Source organism: Malania oleifera, chromosome 1 (assembly GCF_029873635.1).
Source record: "Malania oleifera isolate guangnan ecotype guangnan chromosome 1, ASM2987363v1, whole genome shotgun sequence".
NCBI classification, from domain to species: domain Eukaryota; kingdom Viridiplantae; phylum Streptophyta; class Magnoliopsida; order Santalales; family Ximeniaceae; genus Malania; species Malania oleifera.
This window is the reverse complement of record NC_080417.1, coordinates 151829445-151849361: the sequence shown is the minus strand read 5'-3', so window position 1 is coordinate 151849361 and position 19917 is coordinate 151829445. Positions and strand designations below refer to the sequence as shown.

The 19917-nt window shown below is 35.6% G+C and overlaps 2 protein-coding genes across 3 annotated transcripts in view; both read right to left on the bottom strand.

Moving 5' to 3' along the window:
* Positions 1-19917, bottom strand: part of LOC131156712 (uncharacterized) — a 50187-nt gene that overhangs the window by 24607 nt on the left and 5663 nt on the right. The window contains exon 4 of one of the 2 annotated variants that reach the window (XM_058110610.1): positions 9025-9493. The exons of the other annotated variant lie outside the window; for it this stretch is intronic. Within the exon in view, the coding sequence (XP_057966593.1) occupies positions 9423-9493 (71 nt within the window). The 3' untranslated portion in view covers positions 9025-9422. Of the gene's footprint in view, positions 1-9024; positions 9494-19917 lie in introns of those variants that run through there. 2 annotated transcript variants of the gene reach the window in all.
* Positions 9819-13337, bottom strand: LOC131156519 (receptor-like protein 7). The gene has a single exon (XM_058110272.1). It carries the CDS (start codon positions 13106-13108, stop codon positions 10136-10138), a length of 2973 nt encoding a protein of 990 aa, XP_057966255.1. The 5' UTR covers positions 13109-13337; the 3' UTR covers positions 9819-10135.

The following is a 19917-nucleotide window of genomic DNA, read 5'->3' as shown; positions in this document are numbered from 1 at the left end:
CGGACGGAAGGGAGGGGATAACCGCAACGCTCCCGTGCAAACTGCTGTCCAAAAATAGGAAGTGAAGGGCCGGCCACTCACAAATCTAAACCAGAAAAAGACGCGATAGGTGGATACTGGCGACAGCCATGTATTTTGACTATCTCTTGAAATAGGTTCTGCTAGACCATTATCCAGTGAATAACTGTTCTAACTGGAATTCCTGGAACATGTCTTTTGTCAATCTAATCACCACTACCATATGGCATTCTACTACTACCCTGTAACCTGAAGGCAATCTCGATACAAAAGTCCATCGGAGAGTATGCGCCCCCCTGCCCATTAGGGATGTCCATGGTTGAAGTGCTCCTGCTGGCCTTTGGTGTTCTGTCTTCACCAAAAGCTACACATCAAACACTGGATGGCCAAAATTTAGTAATTCCCTCTTCATGTTGACTTCACCAGAACGAGGTTCTCACAATTCTCTCTACATCTTCGTGCTACCTGGAGTAATAATATAAAGATAATGGGAGCTCCCCTACAATTGTCCTCTTTAGCTCTGCTCACCCCTGGCACACATAATCGATTGTGAAATTTGAGTAACTCCATCCTCACCACATTAAAGTCGTAGTGCTACTCATCCCGTAGCTTCTCTAACTATCTCATCAATTCGTATCTTCAACTGAGCTATTTTGATTTCTCTCCCGACAGCCTATTGAACCACCAACTAGAAATAAGAACACTCTATGTATTACCTTTACTATTCTATCTATCTACACCTAAGACTCTCTGGTCATCACGATCTGGTGCGTAGCCATAACTAAAGTAACTACCGAGTGCCTGACGTACCCGTCTTATTTTTGGCTCAAGTGCAGTAGATTACACACGTTTTTGCCTGTTCTGGGTGATAGCTAATGGTGCAGTAGCATAGTCCTTTGTCAACTCGAGCACATCTGTGCTCCTTATATTCAACTCCTTCTGAGTGAAGAAATACTGAAACTCTTATTTCAGTAACTATCTCGCGTACCTTACACAATAAAATAATGTCAGCAATCTTCAATGCACTACACAACTTCTTCACATCGAAGTCATGCATAGGATAGTTCTTTTCGTCTCTTTCAACTACATATGCCCTATGCCATACTTTCCCCTGTCTCATTAGAACACAACCAGGTCCCTTTTGCGATGCATCACTGTCAATTCACAAATCCACCTCACCGATGAAGGGGGCAACAATTGGGCAATGACAGACGTGCTTCAATTCCTATAAGTCTGCGTCACACTCGTCTTCCTCAAATTTCCCATTCTTCCGCTCCCGGGAGTCATGTCAAAAAACCCCTGATAATCGGGAGAACCCCTCGACACTCGGCGGTAGTATCCGACAGACTTAGAAAATTTCTGACTGAATTCCTGCATGTTTTTCGGCCTTAGCCAAGAGCAGTCAACTACAACATCCGATGGGATACTTTGCTCGATCCCACTGAAATCCCTTCCTTGGATACCACATGACCCAAAAATGCAACTTGCTCTAACCAGAATTCACATTTCTTAAGTTTAAAAAATAACCCCTTTTCCCTGAGCACCTGAAACACTAGTTTCATATGAGCATCATGCTCCTCAGGGCTCCTTGAATAGAGCAAAATATTATCTATGAACATAATAACAAACTGGTATAAGTACTCGTGGAATACGTTGTTCATCAAATCCATAAATACCGCTGGAGTATTCGTCAACCCAAATGGCATTACCAATAACTCGTAATGGCCTTATTGAGTCTGAAAAGCAGTCTTCGATACATCATCAGATCTAACCTTCGCCTGATGATATCCAGATCGCAAATCGATTTTAGAGAAAATCTGTGTACCCTGAAACTGATCAAACAGGTCGTCAATTCGGGGTAATGGATACTTGTTCTTCACCATTACCTTATCAGTCTCTCGGTAGTCGATGCACATCCTCATCGATCCATCCTTTTTCTTCACAACCAACACCGGTGCACCCCAGGGCGATACACTCAGTTTGATAAACCCCCTGTCTAGAAGCTCTTGTAGTTGCTTCTTTAACTTTTTTAATTCAGCTGGGCCATTCTATATGGGGTTTTGGAGATTGGTGTTGTCCCTTGGATCAAATCAATTGCGAATTCCACCTCCCGATCAGGAGGCAACCCTAGTAAATCCTCTGGAAAAACATCAGAGAACTCCCTTATCATTGGGATATCTTCCAACTTGAGTTCCTCCTTCAGTGCTTCCTTCATCATTGCAAGGTAACCCAGGCATCCCCCCAAAAGTAACCTCTTTGCCTGGATAGCCGAAAGGATCCGTGGTGCCGAACGCGTACATGACCCAAAAAATACAAACTCCTGCTCCCCAGGGGGTCGGACTACCACCTCCTTTCTGCGATAGTCAATGCTTGCGTAGCTGGATGCTAGCCAGTCCGTGCCCAGAATAATATCAAAACCATGCATATCAAGGACTATCAAACTAGCAAGAAGCACTCTCCCTTAAATCTCTACTGGATAATCCCTGATCACCTTGCTACATACTAGCACTGACCTTGTCGGTGTGCCCACTACTAACTCTGTCTCTAACAATTGAACTTCTAACCCACATAATTTTAAAAAAATCCCCAAGACACAAACGAGTGGGTTGCACCTAACTCAAATAATACAATGACACTATTTTACAGTATGTAAATAGGATATAACCCGACTTATAAATTTCACATTTAACATTATTAATGCAAATATAGAATTATGGAATTGATATAATATATAGGTTCTAATTTAACAACTCGTATCCCAATTTTATCACAAAACCATTGAGGTAAAATTCACAATTCTAACATTAATATCACATATATACCAACTCATCCTAATATTTCAACCTAAATTTTTGAGTTCAAGTCCCTCAACCTAGAAACAAAACCATCGATGGATTTACCATGGTTTTTTGAAACTCGCGACTGATTTAAAAAATCACAGAAGTCCATCAATAGATTTCTTCCTTCAAGCTTCCAGACTAAAACCCATCTTAACCTACCCCTATCCCTATCTTATCTCAACCTATACTCTGGTAATTATCAATCCTCAAAGTTTGCAGAACCTTACAAACCTTGGCTTTAATACAACCTGTAACGACCTCGACCCGCCACGTGGGCTCGGATTGCTACTTTAGTGACGTCAGTGTACCTGATACCTTTTTTATCAAATATAAAACATACATGCACAGCGGAAATAAAATATAAAATCCTCAAATTACATTACTAGAGTTCTAACTATCTTTATATACTAATATATCCATTTTCACATAATTACATCTCATAAAACTAAACAAAATTAAAATCTCTATCTACACACTACCTATATAAAATTTACACCACTAGCCCGGATCCTCTAACCTGCTAGACCCGATCTCTAGGATTCCCTGAAAAAATAGTTTGTAAAGTAGGGGTGAGGCACAACTCAGTAAGGGAAAGACAAAGTTAATGTCAGTGTGTGGCCAGCATGCATTTAGTGTACAGAAAATAACCAGTTCACTAAGCAAATAAACTCATTTATGAAAACATTCTTATTTTACACTCACACACACACACAATTAGCCAAGGATAGGGAAGATTACCTGCCCATACAAGTAGCTTCCCTCTGCTATAGTACCATTACTGTTACTATGACACTCACCTTTCTCAGTAAGCCCTCGAAATTATCTTATTAATTAACCGTATTCGTATAAATTAACAGATATGCATATAAGACACTCCCTGTGACAAACACGTCATTTACATCCCCATGGCACGAGTTGTGCGACCCGAAGGCTGGACTAAGCCTGGGTGATCAGTCCAAAAAAAGTAAAAAACAACATCCTTTGCATCTGCAGGCATCCACAGCAAAACCGAGGTTCGACGCCCTTACTTCAACCTCACATAGGCAGTCGGCTTAACCCCCTACACTTCTATCCAAACAGTGTGGGTGCACATGGTCTAATTAGCAATGGTAGCGTGCTCACAATACACTAGTCCCCAGGGTTCCTAAAACATAACATGCAATTTAGATAATAAAAATTACCATTTAAAATATTAATTCACATATATTCCTTATTATTCCAAAACCTGGCCCCCGGCCACAAAATACAATCTAGCATATAGCCATCAATTCAAACTCGGCCCTCGACCGTCAAATAACGATCCGAGCCCTTGGCCAATCAAACAATACCCGGCCACTGGCCGTTAATTCAAACACCTGCATTTCACAAAAAGTTCTAGTATTTTCACAAGCATTTCCAATTTTTCTCAACAATTCCAGTATTTCTCAAACAATTCAGTATTTCAAAATCTCAAATCCAGATATACAATAATCCATACAAATTAAGTCATCTACCAGATAATTTTCTACATTTTAACATATCCATATAAATAAACAAACTTTTCACCATTCATTTAATTCAAAAATTGCATACCATATATCCTTGTAAAATCCATTTCGAACGGTTGGTTTTCAAAATAGCCTTTAAATTCCCAAATGAATGAATGAATAAATAAATAAATAAATATATTTGTATAAACAAAATAATTAAATTGATTCAAATTTCATAAAATTGCTGAATTAACCTAATCCCCTTACCTAATTCCTGAAAAAAAAAAACCCGATAACACCCCGGCCTGTGCCCCAGGTGTTCAAAAACCCCCTAAAATCCTGAAATTCAAATTTCACCATATTATCCATCATAATTCCTAAAGTAACTTTCCCTAAAATTTTCCTAAGTTTTGAATACCTTAAATAGCCCAATAAAAGTCTAAATTATAAAACTTAACCCCGATTTAGGATTGGTACTCCTGGAACTCCAATTTAAAAACCCGCTCTAGCTAAATTGTGGAAGTCTCTTCACGAGTCTCCTAGAAATTTCCATTCGTTAATGGGACTGATAGGTTAAGAGAAATTGAGGTAAATTTGAAATTTGACCTTACCCTACGAGATATGCCTACGCCGCTCCTACGACATATCCGTTCCAGTAAAAATGTCGGCCGAATAATGGAGACGAGATGGAGGAGAGTGGGAGAGAAGAGATGAGGGAAACGTGCGTAGACTGAGAAGAAGAAGAAGAAGAAATAAAATAAAATAAAAAAAAATTTATGTTTCCTAATCCTTGAGGAAACCACTGATATACATATATATATATATATATATATATTATATTATATTATATTCTTATTATATTATATTATTTAATTAATAATAATTAATTAATATTTATTTTTTAATTAATTTAAATTTAAATTTAAATTTCATTTATTTATTTATTTATTTTGTGGATTACTACACGAGACCTCATGGATACCTTAGAAGGAAACTGTAAAGGTGATCGAGAAAGAGGTAACGACAGATGTATCGAGTATGGATGCAGGGACATTTATTGTTCCATTACTAACCACACTGGAAGTCCAGAAAGCAATGGACAAAAAGACAAGATATGACCACTATGGAATTATTCGGGTTGGAATAGATCCATTAGTAAGAAAAGGGCAAGATCTTCCTATCCTTCTTTTTTTGGAATACGCACCGGGTATCCACGCGTCCGTTTTACGGTCCATGTAACTAATCCTGCGCCCCTTGAAGTTGACCCCACAACTCCAAAGGGAGGGTAAATTCAGGAGTCCAGAGGCGAAAACGAGTCCAGGAGGGTTTGAACACCTGACCATGTGAAAGGCGCTCCTGCAACCCGCACTTCCACCCGAACCACACCCTAGGGGTATCTTCCTATCCTTCTTACAGCTATGGATGGAAGCATTGGTAATTTTGTTAGGTCCTTACTAGGAGGAGCAAGGGCTAACTTACATTCAGGAGCAGCCTGAATAATAGTTATACCAGATTTACATGTTGATCTTGAAGATAAGAGTGTGGAGAAAACTCTACAGATTAGAGTTAATACACATGATTAGCAGAATATGTTAAAATGTAGCCCAGATAGGAGGTGCATTAGACTCATAACTAGATTGTATTTAAAGTTCTATAATACGGGGAAACCACCCCTCATAAGGGGAGTTAGTAGATTCAATTAACTCTTCGAGACAAATCAAACCGACTCAGTTAGAGGATTACAACCAGAGGTGGTAAATCCAAGAGCACTAAGTTGGCCACAGATTTGGGTAACCCTAAGAACAGAAGAAAGATTGAAAAATCTTTTGCCAGAGTCAGTACGACAAGAGGCAAATAGATTAGTTATGACAGAACCTCTAAGTGATTATACTCCTAGTAGAGCGAGTGTATCAAGAGAGAAAGATATTAATTCAAAAACAAGGTTAAAAGAATATGGACCATCTGAATTAAGACCCTCAAGTAGTAGAAGGGTAGTTGGTCAGAGAACCATAAGGATCCCTATCTATGTAGATGAGGAAGAAGACCAATCCCGTATAACATATATGAGAGCATCCATTTTTAGTGCCAAAATCGAAGAAAGGGAAATTTTGGCGAATATTTCTATCAGTAAGATAGAATGCACAGCCCTCATTGATGCTAAATGTATGTGGTCTTGCACCAGGATCAGGTTTCCAGAAGTAACTTGGGAATCAGAGAATCGTCAAGTCATAATTGGCAACAGTACATTACTCCGGATTAGAGAGATTGCCAAAAATGTGTAGATTATGATGAATGGCAAAGATTATGAGGAGCAGATTCTTTGCTTAATTCCAGAATTATCAAATGATTTTTTGTTAGGAATTGTGTTTCTTAGAAAATATCAGTCATTTACGATATTTTCAGAAGAAATAATCCTAGATAACCATTTTATCCCTAAGTCCCTAGGTACTAATATAAGAAATTATATGTTAGTTGAGGATAGAAGGTCTGATTATTAGGAGAAGCATGATAATTGGAAGGAATTGGTTTCAGAAAGGATCCTACAGATAAATCAGGTAGAAGAAGAAGAAGAAAGTAATCTTGAAGAAGTCAAGAAAATGCTTTTAGAAAATTGGTCGGAGAATCCGCAGGCATTATGGCAGAAGGTCATGCCAAATCACGTTAAATTTATGTGTTTTGTTGCTTTATCTATCTCTTTGTTTTCCATACTATTTATCATAATTGGCACACATTTCACAATATTTAAAAATCTTACACTCTAAAGACAGTACTTCTAGAAATATAAATTCTCAAATTTGATTTTTAAATTAGGATCATATGATATTATTATTGTTATAATCATGCGCATGAGGTATATTTATTTTATATTTTTTCTAAGACTAATAATAAAATAATTATGTATTCTCAAAATATTTTTTAAGTTGGGCAAGTGGCACTTCACAAAAATAAAAAACAAAGCAAAGAGTGCGTGTGCAGTTTTTTTAGCTCAAAATTCAATAATATATAAAATGAAATATTAATAAATACTCAACCCATTAAAACCGCACTACCAAAAACAACAAAAAAAAAAGTAAGATTATAAACTGCTATATATATTTTAAAAAGATTAATTCAAATTTTCATTTATTTTTTAATAATTATAAAAAGATTATAATTTACTTGATAAGAGTCTAAACTATTAGTTGAGATGGTATTTTTTTTAATTTATTTATTTTTCATTCCCCTTACTTTTAAGTTAAGATTCATCTTCACGCATTAATAAGTGAATGCGGGAAGAATTTCTCTACAATAATTTGTTGTCATATACAATGTAGTTGTGGCACTAGTAGTAACGTTACATTTAGCTCACCAAGGTCGTATTCGAAACATTAAAAACATTAAAGTAAAAAGATAAATATGAAAATTTTAAATAATTTTATCTTTTTAATAAAAAAAAATTGAATATTAAAGAAAGTGAAAAAAAAAACGAAACAAATACCAAATTAATGAACAAAAGCTTGAGTTTTTTACTAAAAAAATAAACTTCTTATTTTTCTTTTCTTTCTCCAAACAAAACTTTGAACAAATGGCACCAAATGAAATAAATTTCATTCAATTTAAACTTTTGAGTAAAATATTTTAGGTAATTAGTACACCTATCTAAAATATTTTACTCATATGAAGTACTGAGGCAACCAAAAGTCTCTTAATTATTTTGCAGATTCAGTAGTATGATGGCCCAACAATTTGTCTTCACTCCCCACTCAAAATCCAATCATCCATTCACTATCTCCTTTTTCATTTTTTTTCTCTGCCCCCAGCCAGTTGGAAGACCAGCTGTTTCTAATTTGACACTGCCATCCCCTTCATATGAAATTTCCACCTTCACACTCTGTTTCTCCTAATGATCAATGAGCATCTGTGCCGATTCATGTTCTCACAAAAAATAAACAAATAAATAATGATATAAGAGACTTAATTGACATGTCAATTTTACAGAATGGTTGAGTAAATTTGCACATTACGAGAAAGCAGAACAATTTTTATTACAATCTGCATTTAGCTCTCAATTTTGATGAGAGGATCCTAAACTAATTGATGATTAATTTTGAGAATCTATTCTCACTTTTTCTTTTGATAGAGTCATTGATCTGATCACAACTAAACCAACAATAATATTTGTTCCGAATCCAACATTTTAGAGACTCCCGCCAAGGGTTTTTGATAGCTCACTGCATAAAAGATAGGTTAATAACTTTTTTAAAAAATTTCATATTGGACTTGCTAACTGGTTGCAGAACCCTCTAATGAGTTGTATATTTGCAACTAAAAACTTTGGACAATAAAGAATTTTAGTTTGAAATATTTGATCCTTTATTATTTAAGATGCAATATGATATCCTCAACACCAAATTAATTATTGTCTCATTGCTAATTGCTAATTGCATTTATACTCCAGCTATTATTTTTTACACGTATAATTTAACATATTCTTTCCAACCACTAAAAACCCTACGCACAAAAATCGATTTCTTCTGCCTTTCATGCTTAATATGTAAAGATGAAATCATTTTCCTCAACACACACAACTTTTTTTTTATTTTTGTTAACGTTATAGCAAATTAGTATGACATGCAAAATAAATATTTACTACTACATTTAAGACAAGCTTGAATTACATACTATCTTCAAGAAACATATTGCATATATAGCCCGACAATTAAATAGTGCAAGATATATATATATATATATATATATTAAGGTTTGCATCACTCACTTGTTAAAAACATTCAAAATGAAATTCTTCTTAGTCATTACTTGCAACCACTTCTCCTCAATCTTTTCACCTTCTTCTTTTCAACCCCCTCAATGATGTGAACAAACCAATTAGGTTTTCCAGTTAAAAACATAAAAAACCCGGCAACCAATCCAAACACAATTCCAAAACCATATCCAATCAATGCCGCTTCCCAAAAGGATCCACTTACAAAGTGTGAGTCATCATCTTGTTGGAACAGAAAAGATGTTGGTGTTGTCGCATATCCAGTCAAGGGTTTTTGATAGCTCACCGCATAAACGATATGTTTATAACTTTTTTTTTTTTTAAATTTCAATCTTAGCTCCATATTGGACTTGCTAACTGGTTGCAGAACGCTCCGATGAGTTGTACATTTGCAACTGTAAAAACTTTGGACAATAAAGAATTTTAGTTTGAAATATTTGATCCTTTATTATTTAAGATGCAATATGATATCCTCAACACTAGATTAATTAATGTCTCATTGCTTATTGCTAATTGCATTTATACTCCAGCTATTATTTTTTACACATATAATTTAACATACTCTTTCCAACCACTAAAAACCCTACGCACAAAAATCTATTTCTTCTGCCTTTCATGTTCAATATGTAAAGATGAAATCATTTTCATCAACACACAACTTTTTTATTTCTATTAATGTTGTAGCAAATTAGTATGACATGCAAAATAAATATTTACTACTACATTTAAGACAAGCTTGAATTACATACTATCTTCAAGAAACATATTGCATATATAGCCTGATAATTAAATAGTGCAAGATATATATATACATATATATTAAGGTTTGCATCACTCACTAGTTAAAAACATTCAAAATCAAATTCTTCTTAGTCATTACTTGCAACCACTTCTCCTCAATCTTTTCACCTTCTTCTTTTCAACCCCCTCAATGATGTGAACAAACCAATTAGGTTTTCCAGTTAAAAACATAAAAAACCCGGCAACCAATCCAAACACAATTCCAAAACCATATCCAATCAATGCCGCTTCCAAAAAGGATCCGCTTACAAAGTGTGAGTCATCATCTTGTTGGACAGAAAAGATGTTGGTGTTGTCGCATTATCATTTATGCAAGTTTTCGATAGTGGAAACCCGCACAATCCCAAGTTTCCAAAATATGAAGAGTTTGAAAATGTATCAAGTTGGGTGCTTCGAGGTATGGGCCCAAACAGTTGGTTTTGGCAGAGGTTTAAGAATTCTAAAGTTGACAAACTTGCCAATTGCTTAGGAATCTCCCCACTAAGATTGTTTGAAGATAAATCCAACCATTCAAGTGTTGTCAAATTTCCCAGTGACGTTGGAATATCACCCGTAAGGCTATTGTGTGAAAAGTTGAGTCCTCGAAGTGATTTAAGCTTTCCAACTGACTTTGGAATCTTCCCATTGAAACTATTATTTGACATATCAATCATTGTGAAGATTGTCAGAATTTTTTCCATGCGAAAATAAGAACCTTTCATCGTTACCATCATGGAATCTTGATAATAAGTATTTGTGCTGATATATTGCAATTTGTATTTAGATTCATCCACATTCATCATGCCTTTCCAGCCTTCAAAATACTTCAATGGCAAACAACCAGTAAAATTATTTGAGGATAAGTCAACAACTCGTAACTCAAATGAGAAAAATTCAGTCTTGGAACTGCTACCTATAGGGCCATGAAATCTATTGCATCGCAAGATGAGGACATGCAACTTTGGGAGGCTTCCCAACCAATAGGGGAACGTGTCAACTATTCTGTTGTTTCCAAGGTCTAGAACTTCCAACTCCATACAATTGACCAAAGATTGCGGCACTTTTCCTTCTAGTTGATTGCTACCTAGGCCAAGAGTTCTTAAGGAACTACCGTTTGCAAAAGTGTCAGGAATGGTACCATTAAAATGATTCATACGAAGATCTAAAACTAAAAGGTTATCACTAAAGTTTCCCAAACATGGTGGAATCATGCCGCCCAAGCTGTTGTTGAATAATTTGAGGATTTCAAGGGAACTCGCATTACAAATCAAAGAAGGAATCTCTCCTGTTAGTTGATTATTTGAGATTAAAAAGACTTCCATGGAGGATGGTGGAATTGGGAGTGATCCTTGAATCATGTTGTTCTGAATATCAAGATACCATAGATTCTCCCAAGGAAGTTCTTCATCCACATGTGTCAAAAAGTTATGAGAAAGATTTAAAAACATCAAGGAATTATTCCACATGTTGAATGCCCATTTGGGGATCTCTCCAGTGATTTTGTTGGCGGATAGGTCCAAAAATTTTAGATTCTTTGAGCCTCTTAGATTTGGAAATTCACTTATGTTGCAAGAGGACAAATGTAGTGTAGTCAAATTAGGGAAGGAAAGGCCGATGTCATCTGTTTGAGTCAATGACAAATTGTTGTTTGAAAGATCAAGATTCTTGAGGTTTTTAAAGATAGAGAAAAATCCGAGCTCTAAGATGCCGCCTAAATTATTTGATGAAAGATAGAGAGAAGTTAGGTTAAGGAGCTTGAGGATTGAGTTTGGGATGGGACCATAGAGCTTGTTGTATGATAAATCTATATACTCAAATGAAAAAGATTGAAACTCAGGAATGGGACCAGTAAGTTGATTCTGACTCAGATCTAACCATTGCAAGGATGACAGAGCAAACAACCAAGATGGTACTGTGCCATGGAGAGAGTTATTAAACAAGTCGAGGTATGTGAGATGTGAAAAGTATATATTTGGTTGAGAAGGAAGAGGACCAGCAAGTTGATTTCGACTAAGATCTAACCATTGCAAGGATGAGAGAGCAAACAACCAAGATGGTATTGTGCCATGGAGAGAGTTATTATAGAAGTCAAGTACTTGGAGTTGTGACAGGTTGGATATTAATGATGGGAATTCAGCACTCAAATTGTTATTTGAAAGATACAAGTGGGTGAGTTGGTTGAGGCTAGAACCAAGGGACGCAAGAATTGCACGAGAGCAGTTGCAGCTGGAGAGACCTAGATACTTCAGGGACTTGAGATTGCGCACTTCTCCGAAAAATCCAGTATACGACAGATCCAACCAAACGAGGGAACTGGTGTTGTAAACAACATCTGGAAGATGACCGGTCAAGGATGGGTTATAGGAAAGATCGAGCTTCGCTAGGTTTGGTAGGCTGAGAATATCATGGCTAATTGGGAGTTCTCCTTGCAATTCACATTCAGAAAGACTGAGAGATGAGAGAGAAGAAGATAGATTCACGAAGGAATTAGCAGGGGTAACTCTAGACATGTTGACAGTGTCAAGAAATAGCTCTCTGATTTCAGTCAGATTGTGAAGGAGCCTTTTGAAGCTTTGAGGTTCATATGTCAGTCCATTGGAAGAGAGATCAAGGGAAATCAATTTGGAAAGGTGGGATAGTTCGGTGGGAGTGGGGCCTGCAAATACAGAGTCGGATAGGTTGAGATGGGTCAAGCTGGTAAGTTGGTGCCCAAATTCAGGTGAGATGTGTGATCCACGGAAGAAATTGTAAGCGAGATTGAGTTTGCGGAGATGGTGAAGGGAGAAAAGGGAGGTGCTGTTGCTGCTACTATAACGACTGGGGAAGACGGTACCCTTGAGAGAAAGGCGGCTGCAGCTAAGGTCGAGGCCAATGACATGACCGGTGACCAAATCACAGGTGACTCCATCCCAGTTGCAGCAATCACTCCCTTCCTTCCAAGACCTCGTCTTTGGGTATGCAGAATCTTCACATTCATAAGAAGGAAGTGGATCAATGAAAAACGATAGGCTAAATTGGAGCAAAGCAGCACTCTCATCCTGAGGGCACAATATGCGTGCACCAAAAGGAAGAGGAGGGGAAGAAGAAGAAGAAGAGTGATTAATTGAGGAGGAGAAGGGGAGGAGCGGGGAGAAACAAGTGGAGATTGGGAATTGGGAAGGGAAGAATGTGAAGAGGAGGAGGAAGTAGAAATAAAGAAGAGATGATGGTTGAAGGCTCCTGCAGTACCCCATCTGCATTAATTGGAGAAATAAAGAAGATTGGGTAAGTGGTGATGGAATGGTTCCCAGGGAACTTATTTATAGGCAGCCACTGCACTCCCAATTCATACTTCATACTGCTGCCATCAATTTTAGAACGTTGGTTGCAGGCTTACATTTATGTATGATATTTATTTAGTTTCCATCCCGTAATTACATACGATGTTGTATGCAGTCAGTCCAAAGATTCAAAGAACTTGAACTTACAGCTCAATCATACATTTATGCTCTACGCTTTCAGAGGCTATAGTATAACACCGGGTCTGCAGGTTGTATGGGAGGCCCACCTAAAGCTGAAATTTAGCAAGGTGAATCAATCATACGGTTGGAGTGGTGCCTACTTTTTTTTTCAAAAAATTATTATTATTATTATTATTATTATTATTATTTGTTGTCCATTGAAAAACGAAATGTAAATTAAGATGCCAGGAGAAAAAGAAGTAAATGAGCACTCTCGTTAATGGCATTGGAGGTGATGATGCCCATCAATTTATTGATTCATTTTAATTTTAATTTTAATTTTCACTGCACTCCCAATTCATACTGCAGCACAAAGTCATATATTGCAGCACAAAGTCATCTCAACAAAAATATTCATAATTTTTTTTTCTACTATTCAACATCTTAAAACATTGCTAAAACACAAAAAAAATAGTTTTGTAAAAATCAAATAAAAAGATTAAAACTTTCTAACAAATTAAAGCTTTCAAAGACATCATCCGCGTGTATATGATGAACATATATTAAGGATATTAAGCAAATTTAGTAGTAGTCTTGTATAAATATTAATTAAATAGTAAATCATACTCTGGGTATGTTGACCATCAACTTAAAATAATTCATAGTGAATAGATTGCAATGAATGTAAAGGCATAAAAATATTCTTTAAATTAATTTTAAAAGTACGTGACAACAAAATCTAAAGAATTAGAAATTAAATGATAAATGCAAAATATAAAATAAAAAATTACAAACACTTTATATCTTCATGTTTCCTCTTTTCCTAGGGACAAGTGTGTGGTAGCACTAGCATTCAGAATGAACATCATACATATGCTTCATAGTATGAAATTTTTCAAAAGTTCTTTTGAAAATATCAACAATTTAGTGAGATAGTTTATAAATTTTTAAAAGTATTTTTCTTATGAATATATGTAGTAGAAAAAGAAAAAAATGATTAGTGTGAACAAGTAGACTACTATATTGTAACTAATTAAAGTCCGCAAGGTCACCATCTTGTTTTTTGTGTTTTAGACTCCATGAGTCATAACCCCTTCCTTGGGCCAAAGGAGTGAATGAAGACTCATTGAGTCATAACCCCTTCCTTGGGCCAAAGCATATTATTTTAAAAAAAGTGTCTAACTAACATAAAATTATCACCTAATGAACAATTAGAAAATTTATGTTTTTTTTTAATAAAAAAATGAAACCCCAACTCTCCAGTTTTCTTACTTTTCCACAACTGATGACCTTGACTATGGGCCTATTTGGATCAAGGATTTTGGTTGAGAAAAAGGATGGGGGAAAAAAACTCAATTTTCATTATACTTTCCCTCTATATCAAATATTTCTAGAAATGAAAATTTATTTTAAAATCGTTAAAGATTAAGAAAAATCAAATGTAAATGATTCGTAAAGTTATATTCTTATTCATTGGTTTGATATATTTTTTATTTCCTTTCTTACTTTTCTTGATAACCAAACATGAAAAAGTAAATTCCATCATATTTTCCTTTCCTTTCTTTAAGATTTTCTAAATTCCAAACAGGCCTATGCCTTTGAAAGTTTCAATATTGGATTTTGGATCACAAAATCACCATATTGAATTAAATCTAATGAATAAAATTTATATTCTTAAATACAACCTAAATTACATTAAGATTGGTATTGACCTTGCAACCACTATTCTACCATATATATACATTAAGATGTGGGGTAAAGAGATTGCACCTAATGTCTCAACAATAGTTTAGCAATAATTAGACATGTATTTTTTTTTAAGATCAACCATTTTGTGGTTCAAAAATTTTCAACCTTGCCCAAACTTGAAGTTTAGGTTTGAAAATTCAATTTCCTTGACCCATAAAAAAGGGTGAGAATTGACAATTTGACACCACCTCATGGAATGTAGACAAAAGCAGTCTTATGGCATTACACCAAAAGGTGGCAACACCATTATGACATGTTTTAACTAAACAACGCTGTCCGTTACATTGGTCTTCAAAAATTTTTAGTTGGCCATCTCGAAAAGCTTTGTGGTTGCTATTGAAATAGAAGTATTAGTGAATTATTAACACACTGTGTCTGGGTACTGAGAAAAATTCATACATGGTGAGTTATAACTTTATATATGACAACAAAATCTTATCCGTTTTGGGAACTCCTACCAATTCTTTTGGCATATCAGTATCTCAATTCTCAAACTCTTAGCAGTCATGAATCTTTAACTTAGGATCGCAGCAAAAAGATTACATATGTACTCTGTAGCCATATATATGCCAAAAAGTCATCTCAACAAAAAATGAAAAAAATAAAATAAAACAAAATATGATTATAAAAAACCTAACAGTATTTCGTAAATACGAAAAACTATAATTGATTATTCAATTACTCACCAATCATGCCTTAAGTTACGGGTTGCAGTTTTCAACTCATGATTGTAAAAATAGATTATGCAAATGAAAGAGAGTTGATTAAGATGGCTCAAGTTAATCCCATCAAATATAGGCACATTCAACATTACATAAATAAAGGTATTGTGATAATTTTATGTCGAATATATGTAGTAAAAAAAGGAACCAAAAATTACAATGTGAATTCAAGTAATAGTCTATGCCTCCTCCAAGAAGCATAGACCATATAGACTATTATTTGCTAACTAATTTAAACTCATAAGGTCACTATCTTCCTTTTTGTATTTGTTAGAGAAAGAAAAATGAGAAACATTGTTATTTACGAAGAACAACATCTTTTACCACGTTTTCTGAAAGGTATGCTTTGGATAGATATGTTAGGTCTCACTTCCTTTCGTCATTAGTTCAATCTCTCGATTTTTGTTTGGTGGGTTTTGATTTTTTGATTTTATTTTATTATTTTTTTGATAAGTTTGTTTAGATTTGTTTCTTATTTAGCATTGTTTGATTTTGTAGTCTTATTTTGATTGGTTGTTGGTGTTGTTTTCGGGAAGACTTTAATTTCTTTATCTATAATCTCTCAATGCTTGTCTTGTAACCACGGTATTCCTCCATCAAAAGTGAGGGCATATTAATAAAGTTTGTTTTTTTTTTTTTTATAAAAAACAAAAATGTCATGACCCCTTCCTCGGGTCAAAGGAGTGAAGACTCAAGTCTTCTATGCATGGAGTCTCCAAAAATAACTTCAAAGTCTTTCACATAATTCCACAACATGCATGTGAAATATGTATTCATCTTTGCTTCTTTTTTTTTTATCTCATTATTTCTAAAATATTCTTCTTCCACAAGATTAAATCTAGCATAAAATTATCAATTGATGGATAATTAGAACAATTATATTTTTTTAGACAAAAATTACAATTGTAAAAGTTGTACTAACATTTTTAGAGATGTATTAAACTTAATGTTTTTCTTTTAAAAAAAATTGTTTTTCAGCCAATAGGATCCTTCCAAGTGACATGTCTCAAATTTTGCTTTTTTGTGTCGCCCTTTATAGTGGTGGATGTGTGTGTCTATATATATTGTTAGGAAATTGAATGGGTAGGAATAGTATCGCACAGCTAAAATAAGAAATGAGAAAATAGGAATTGACACCAAGATTTACGTGAAAAACCCCCAAACGAATCGAGGGAAAAACCACGGGCAAGAATAGAAGGATTCCACTAAGAAAAATAATGATACAACTTCTCTCAAATTAAGAGAAACTAGAAACACAGGCTACAATAAAGATACTTTGTACGAGAGTACTTAATTTCTCTCTCTAAAGGTCGAGTTGGAGATGCTTGGGATGGATGTCTTCCTTCACCACCACTTCCTTATTTATAGGGGTTTTGTAAGCCTCTTTTTCAAAGTCGTCAAATGAATAGTGCAGCCACCTTTATAGACTTGTGCAACCACCAAATGAATAGTGTAGCCACCTTTGTAGACTTGTGGAGCCACCAAATGAATAGTGCAACCACCATATAAATAGTACAGCGACCATATGAATAGTACAACCCCTATGTTAGACTTTGAATGCTAGAAATGACTTTACAATTTATCATTCTCCCACTTAAAGTCATTTTCAAATCCTTTTTTTTTTTTTCTTTCATCCTTTCTAGTCTTGCCAGTTTCATGCCACTTACGTTTCTGTTAAGCCATAAGAGGATCTACTCTATATGAACTTATCAGTGTTGATTGGTTTTGTCATAACATCTGTTAGGTTGTCTTTGGTGTGAATCTTTTGCATGTCCACACTTCCTTCTTCCACAACTTCTCGAATGAAGTGATATTGTACTCCGATGTGTTTTGTCCCGGAATGAAAAGTTGGATTCCTTGCAATATGCAAGGCACTCTGACTGTCACAATATAAAGAAATTTTCTCTTGATTGTGTCCGAGTTCTTCCCATAGTCTTTTAATCCATATTGCTTCTTTGCAAGCCTGCGTAGCTGTCATATATTCAGCTTCAGTCGTAGACAATGCCATAACAGTCTGCAATTTTGATACCCAGCTTACTGCTCCTCCTGCAAAAGTAAACACATAACCTGTAGTGGATTTTTTTTTGTCAAGATCACCTGCAAAATCTGAATCAACATATCCCCTGACAATAAATTATGATCCTTCGTAACATAATGCAGCATCTGAGGTCCCTTTAATGTATCTTAGGATCCTCTTCACAGCATTCCAATGCTCTCTACCAGGATTCACCATGAACCGACTAACCGTACTAACTGCTTGAGCAATATCTGGTCTTGCACAAATCATAGCGTACATTCGGCTTCCCACTGCTGATGCATACGGCACTCGAAACAATTCCATCCTCTCTGCTTCATTGTTAGGACACATACTTGAGGATAATTTATAATTAACAGGAAGTGGGGTAGAAATTGGCTTACAATCTTGCATGTTGAAGCGTCACAAGACTTTCTTCAAATAATTCTTTTGAGAAAGGCAAATCTTCTTGTCTTTTCTGTCTCGGTTAATTTGCATCCCTAAAATCTTATTTGCTGGTCCCAAATCCTTCATATCAAACTCTCTAACCAATTATGCTTTCAATTCTTGGACTATTTCTTTGTTGGGGCCTACAGCCAACATATCATCCACATACAACAATTAAATAATGAAATCATTATCACCAAAACTCTTGTAGTATGTACAAAGGTCTGCACTGAGTCTGTTGTATGTGAGGCTAATTATGAAGGAATCAAATCTCTTGTGCTTTAAACCGTACAGAGATTTGGTTAACCTGCAAACCAAGTTTTCTTTTCCTTTTTCTTGAAAACCTTCTGGTTGGAGCATGTAAATTTCTTCTTCAAGTTCTCCATGAAGAAAAGCAATTTTCACATCTAACTGCTCTAGATATAAATCAAACACAACACACATAGCTAATACTGTTCTGATAGCAGTAAGTCTAACAACTAGAGAAAATATCTCATTAAAATCAATACCTTCTTTCTAAGCATACCCTTTTACTACCAGTCTTGCACGATATCGTTCCACCTGATCGTTACCATCTCGTTTGATCTTGTAGACCCATTTATTTCCAATGGCTTTATGTCCATGTGGTAATGGAACAAGCTCCCATGTATTATTTCTGTACAAGGCTTCAATTTCTTCCTGCATTGCTGTCATCCACAAAGAAACATCAGTGCTACTAGTAGCCTCATGGAAAGTTGATGGCTCTCCATCTTCTGTTAAAAGACAATATGCAGTATTACTTGTCATGACATAATTGATGCATTGGTTCTTGTCCATCGAATGATCATGCCTCTTTGGTTTGTGCTCATGCTCTGGTGCGCAGTAAAAGATCTTTTTTTTTCTATCTGAACATAGTCGTTTTTGCTAGTTTTCCTTTTCATTTTCTACAAATATCACATCCCTGCTGACTACGACCTTGCGGGCAGTGGGATCCCATAGGCGATACCCCTTGACTCCGTCGGAGTCAGCATAACCCAAAAGTATGCATTTCCTAGACTTTGGGTCCAGTTTAGTTCTTTCCTGGGCATTATACATTACATATGCAGGACATTCAAATATGTGAAGAGAAGAATATTGGGCTGGCTTACCAATCCACATCTCCATCGGTGTCTTCAAACCAATTGCTATTGACGGTGATCGATTTATCACATAACAAGCGGTTCTGAACTCTGCACGCTACCCAGAATGACTTAGCTAGATCTGCAGTCTTCAACATGGCTCTGGTCCTTTCCAATATGGTTCTATTCATCCGCTCTGTTACGCCATTTTGCTGAGGTGTATGCACAACAGTGAACTACCTTTGAATACCCTTTTGCTTGCAAAATGAAATAAAATTTCCGTCTTTATATTCTCCTCTATTATCTGTCCTTATGCACTTGATTCTTTTTCTAGATTCAAGTTCCACCTGCGCTTTGAATTCTTTGAACACTAGAAACACATCTGACTTCCTCTTCATTAAATACACCCATAATCTCTTGGAGTAGTCATCAATAAATGATACAAAATAATGCGCTCCTCCTAGAGATGGAACTGGTGATTCCCATACATCAGAATGAATCAAGTCTAGAATGTATTTGCTTCTGGCAGTAGATCTTTCAAATTTTAATCTATGTTGCTTACTTTTAACACAATGCTCA

Coding starts and splice junctions, on each gene's coding strand:
- LOC131156519 (XM_058110272.1), bottom strand. CDS start 13,108: ATGCAGATGGGGTACTGCAGGAGCCTTCAACCATCATCTCTTCTTTAT.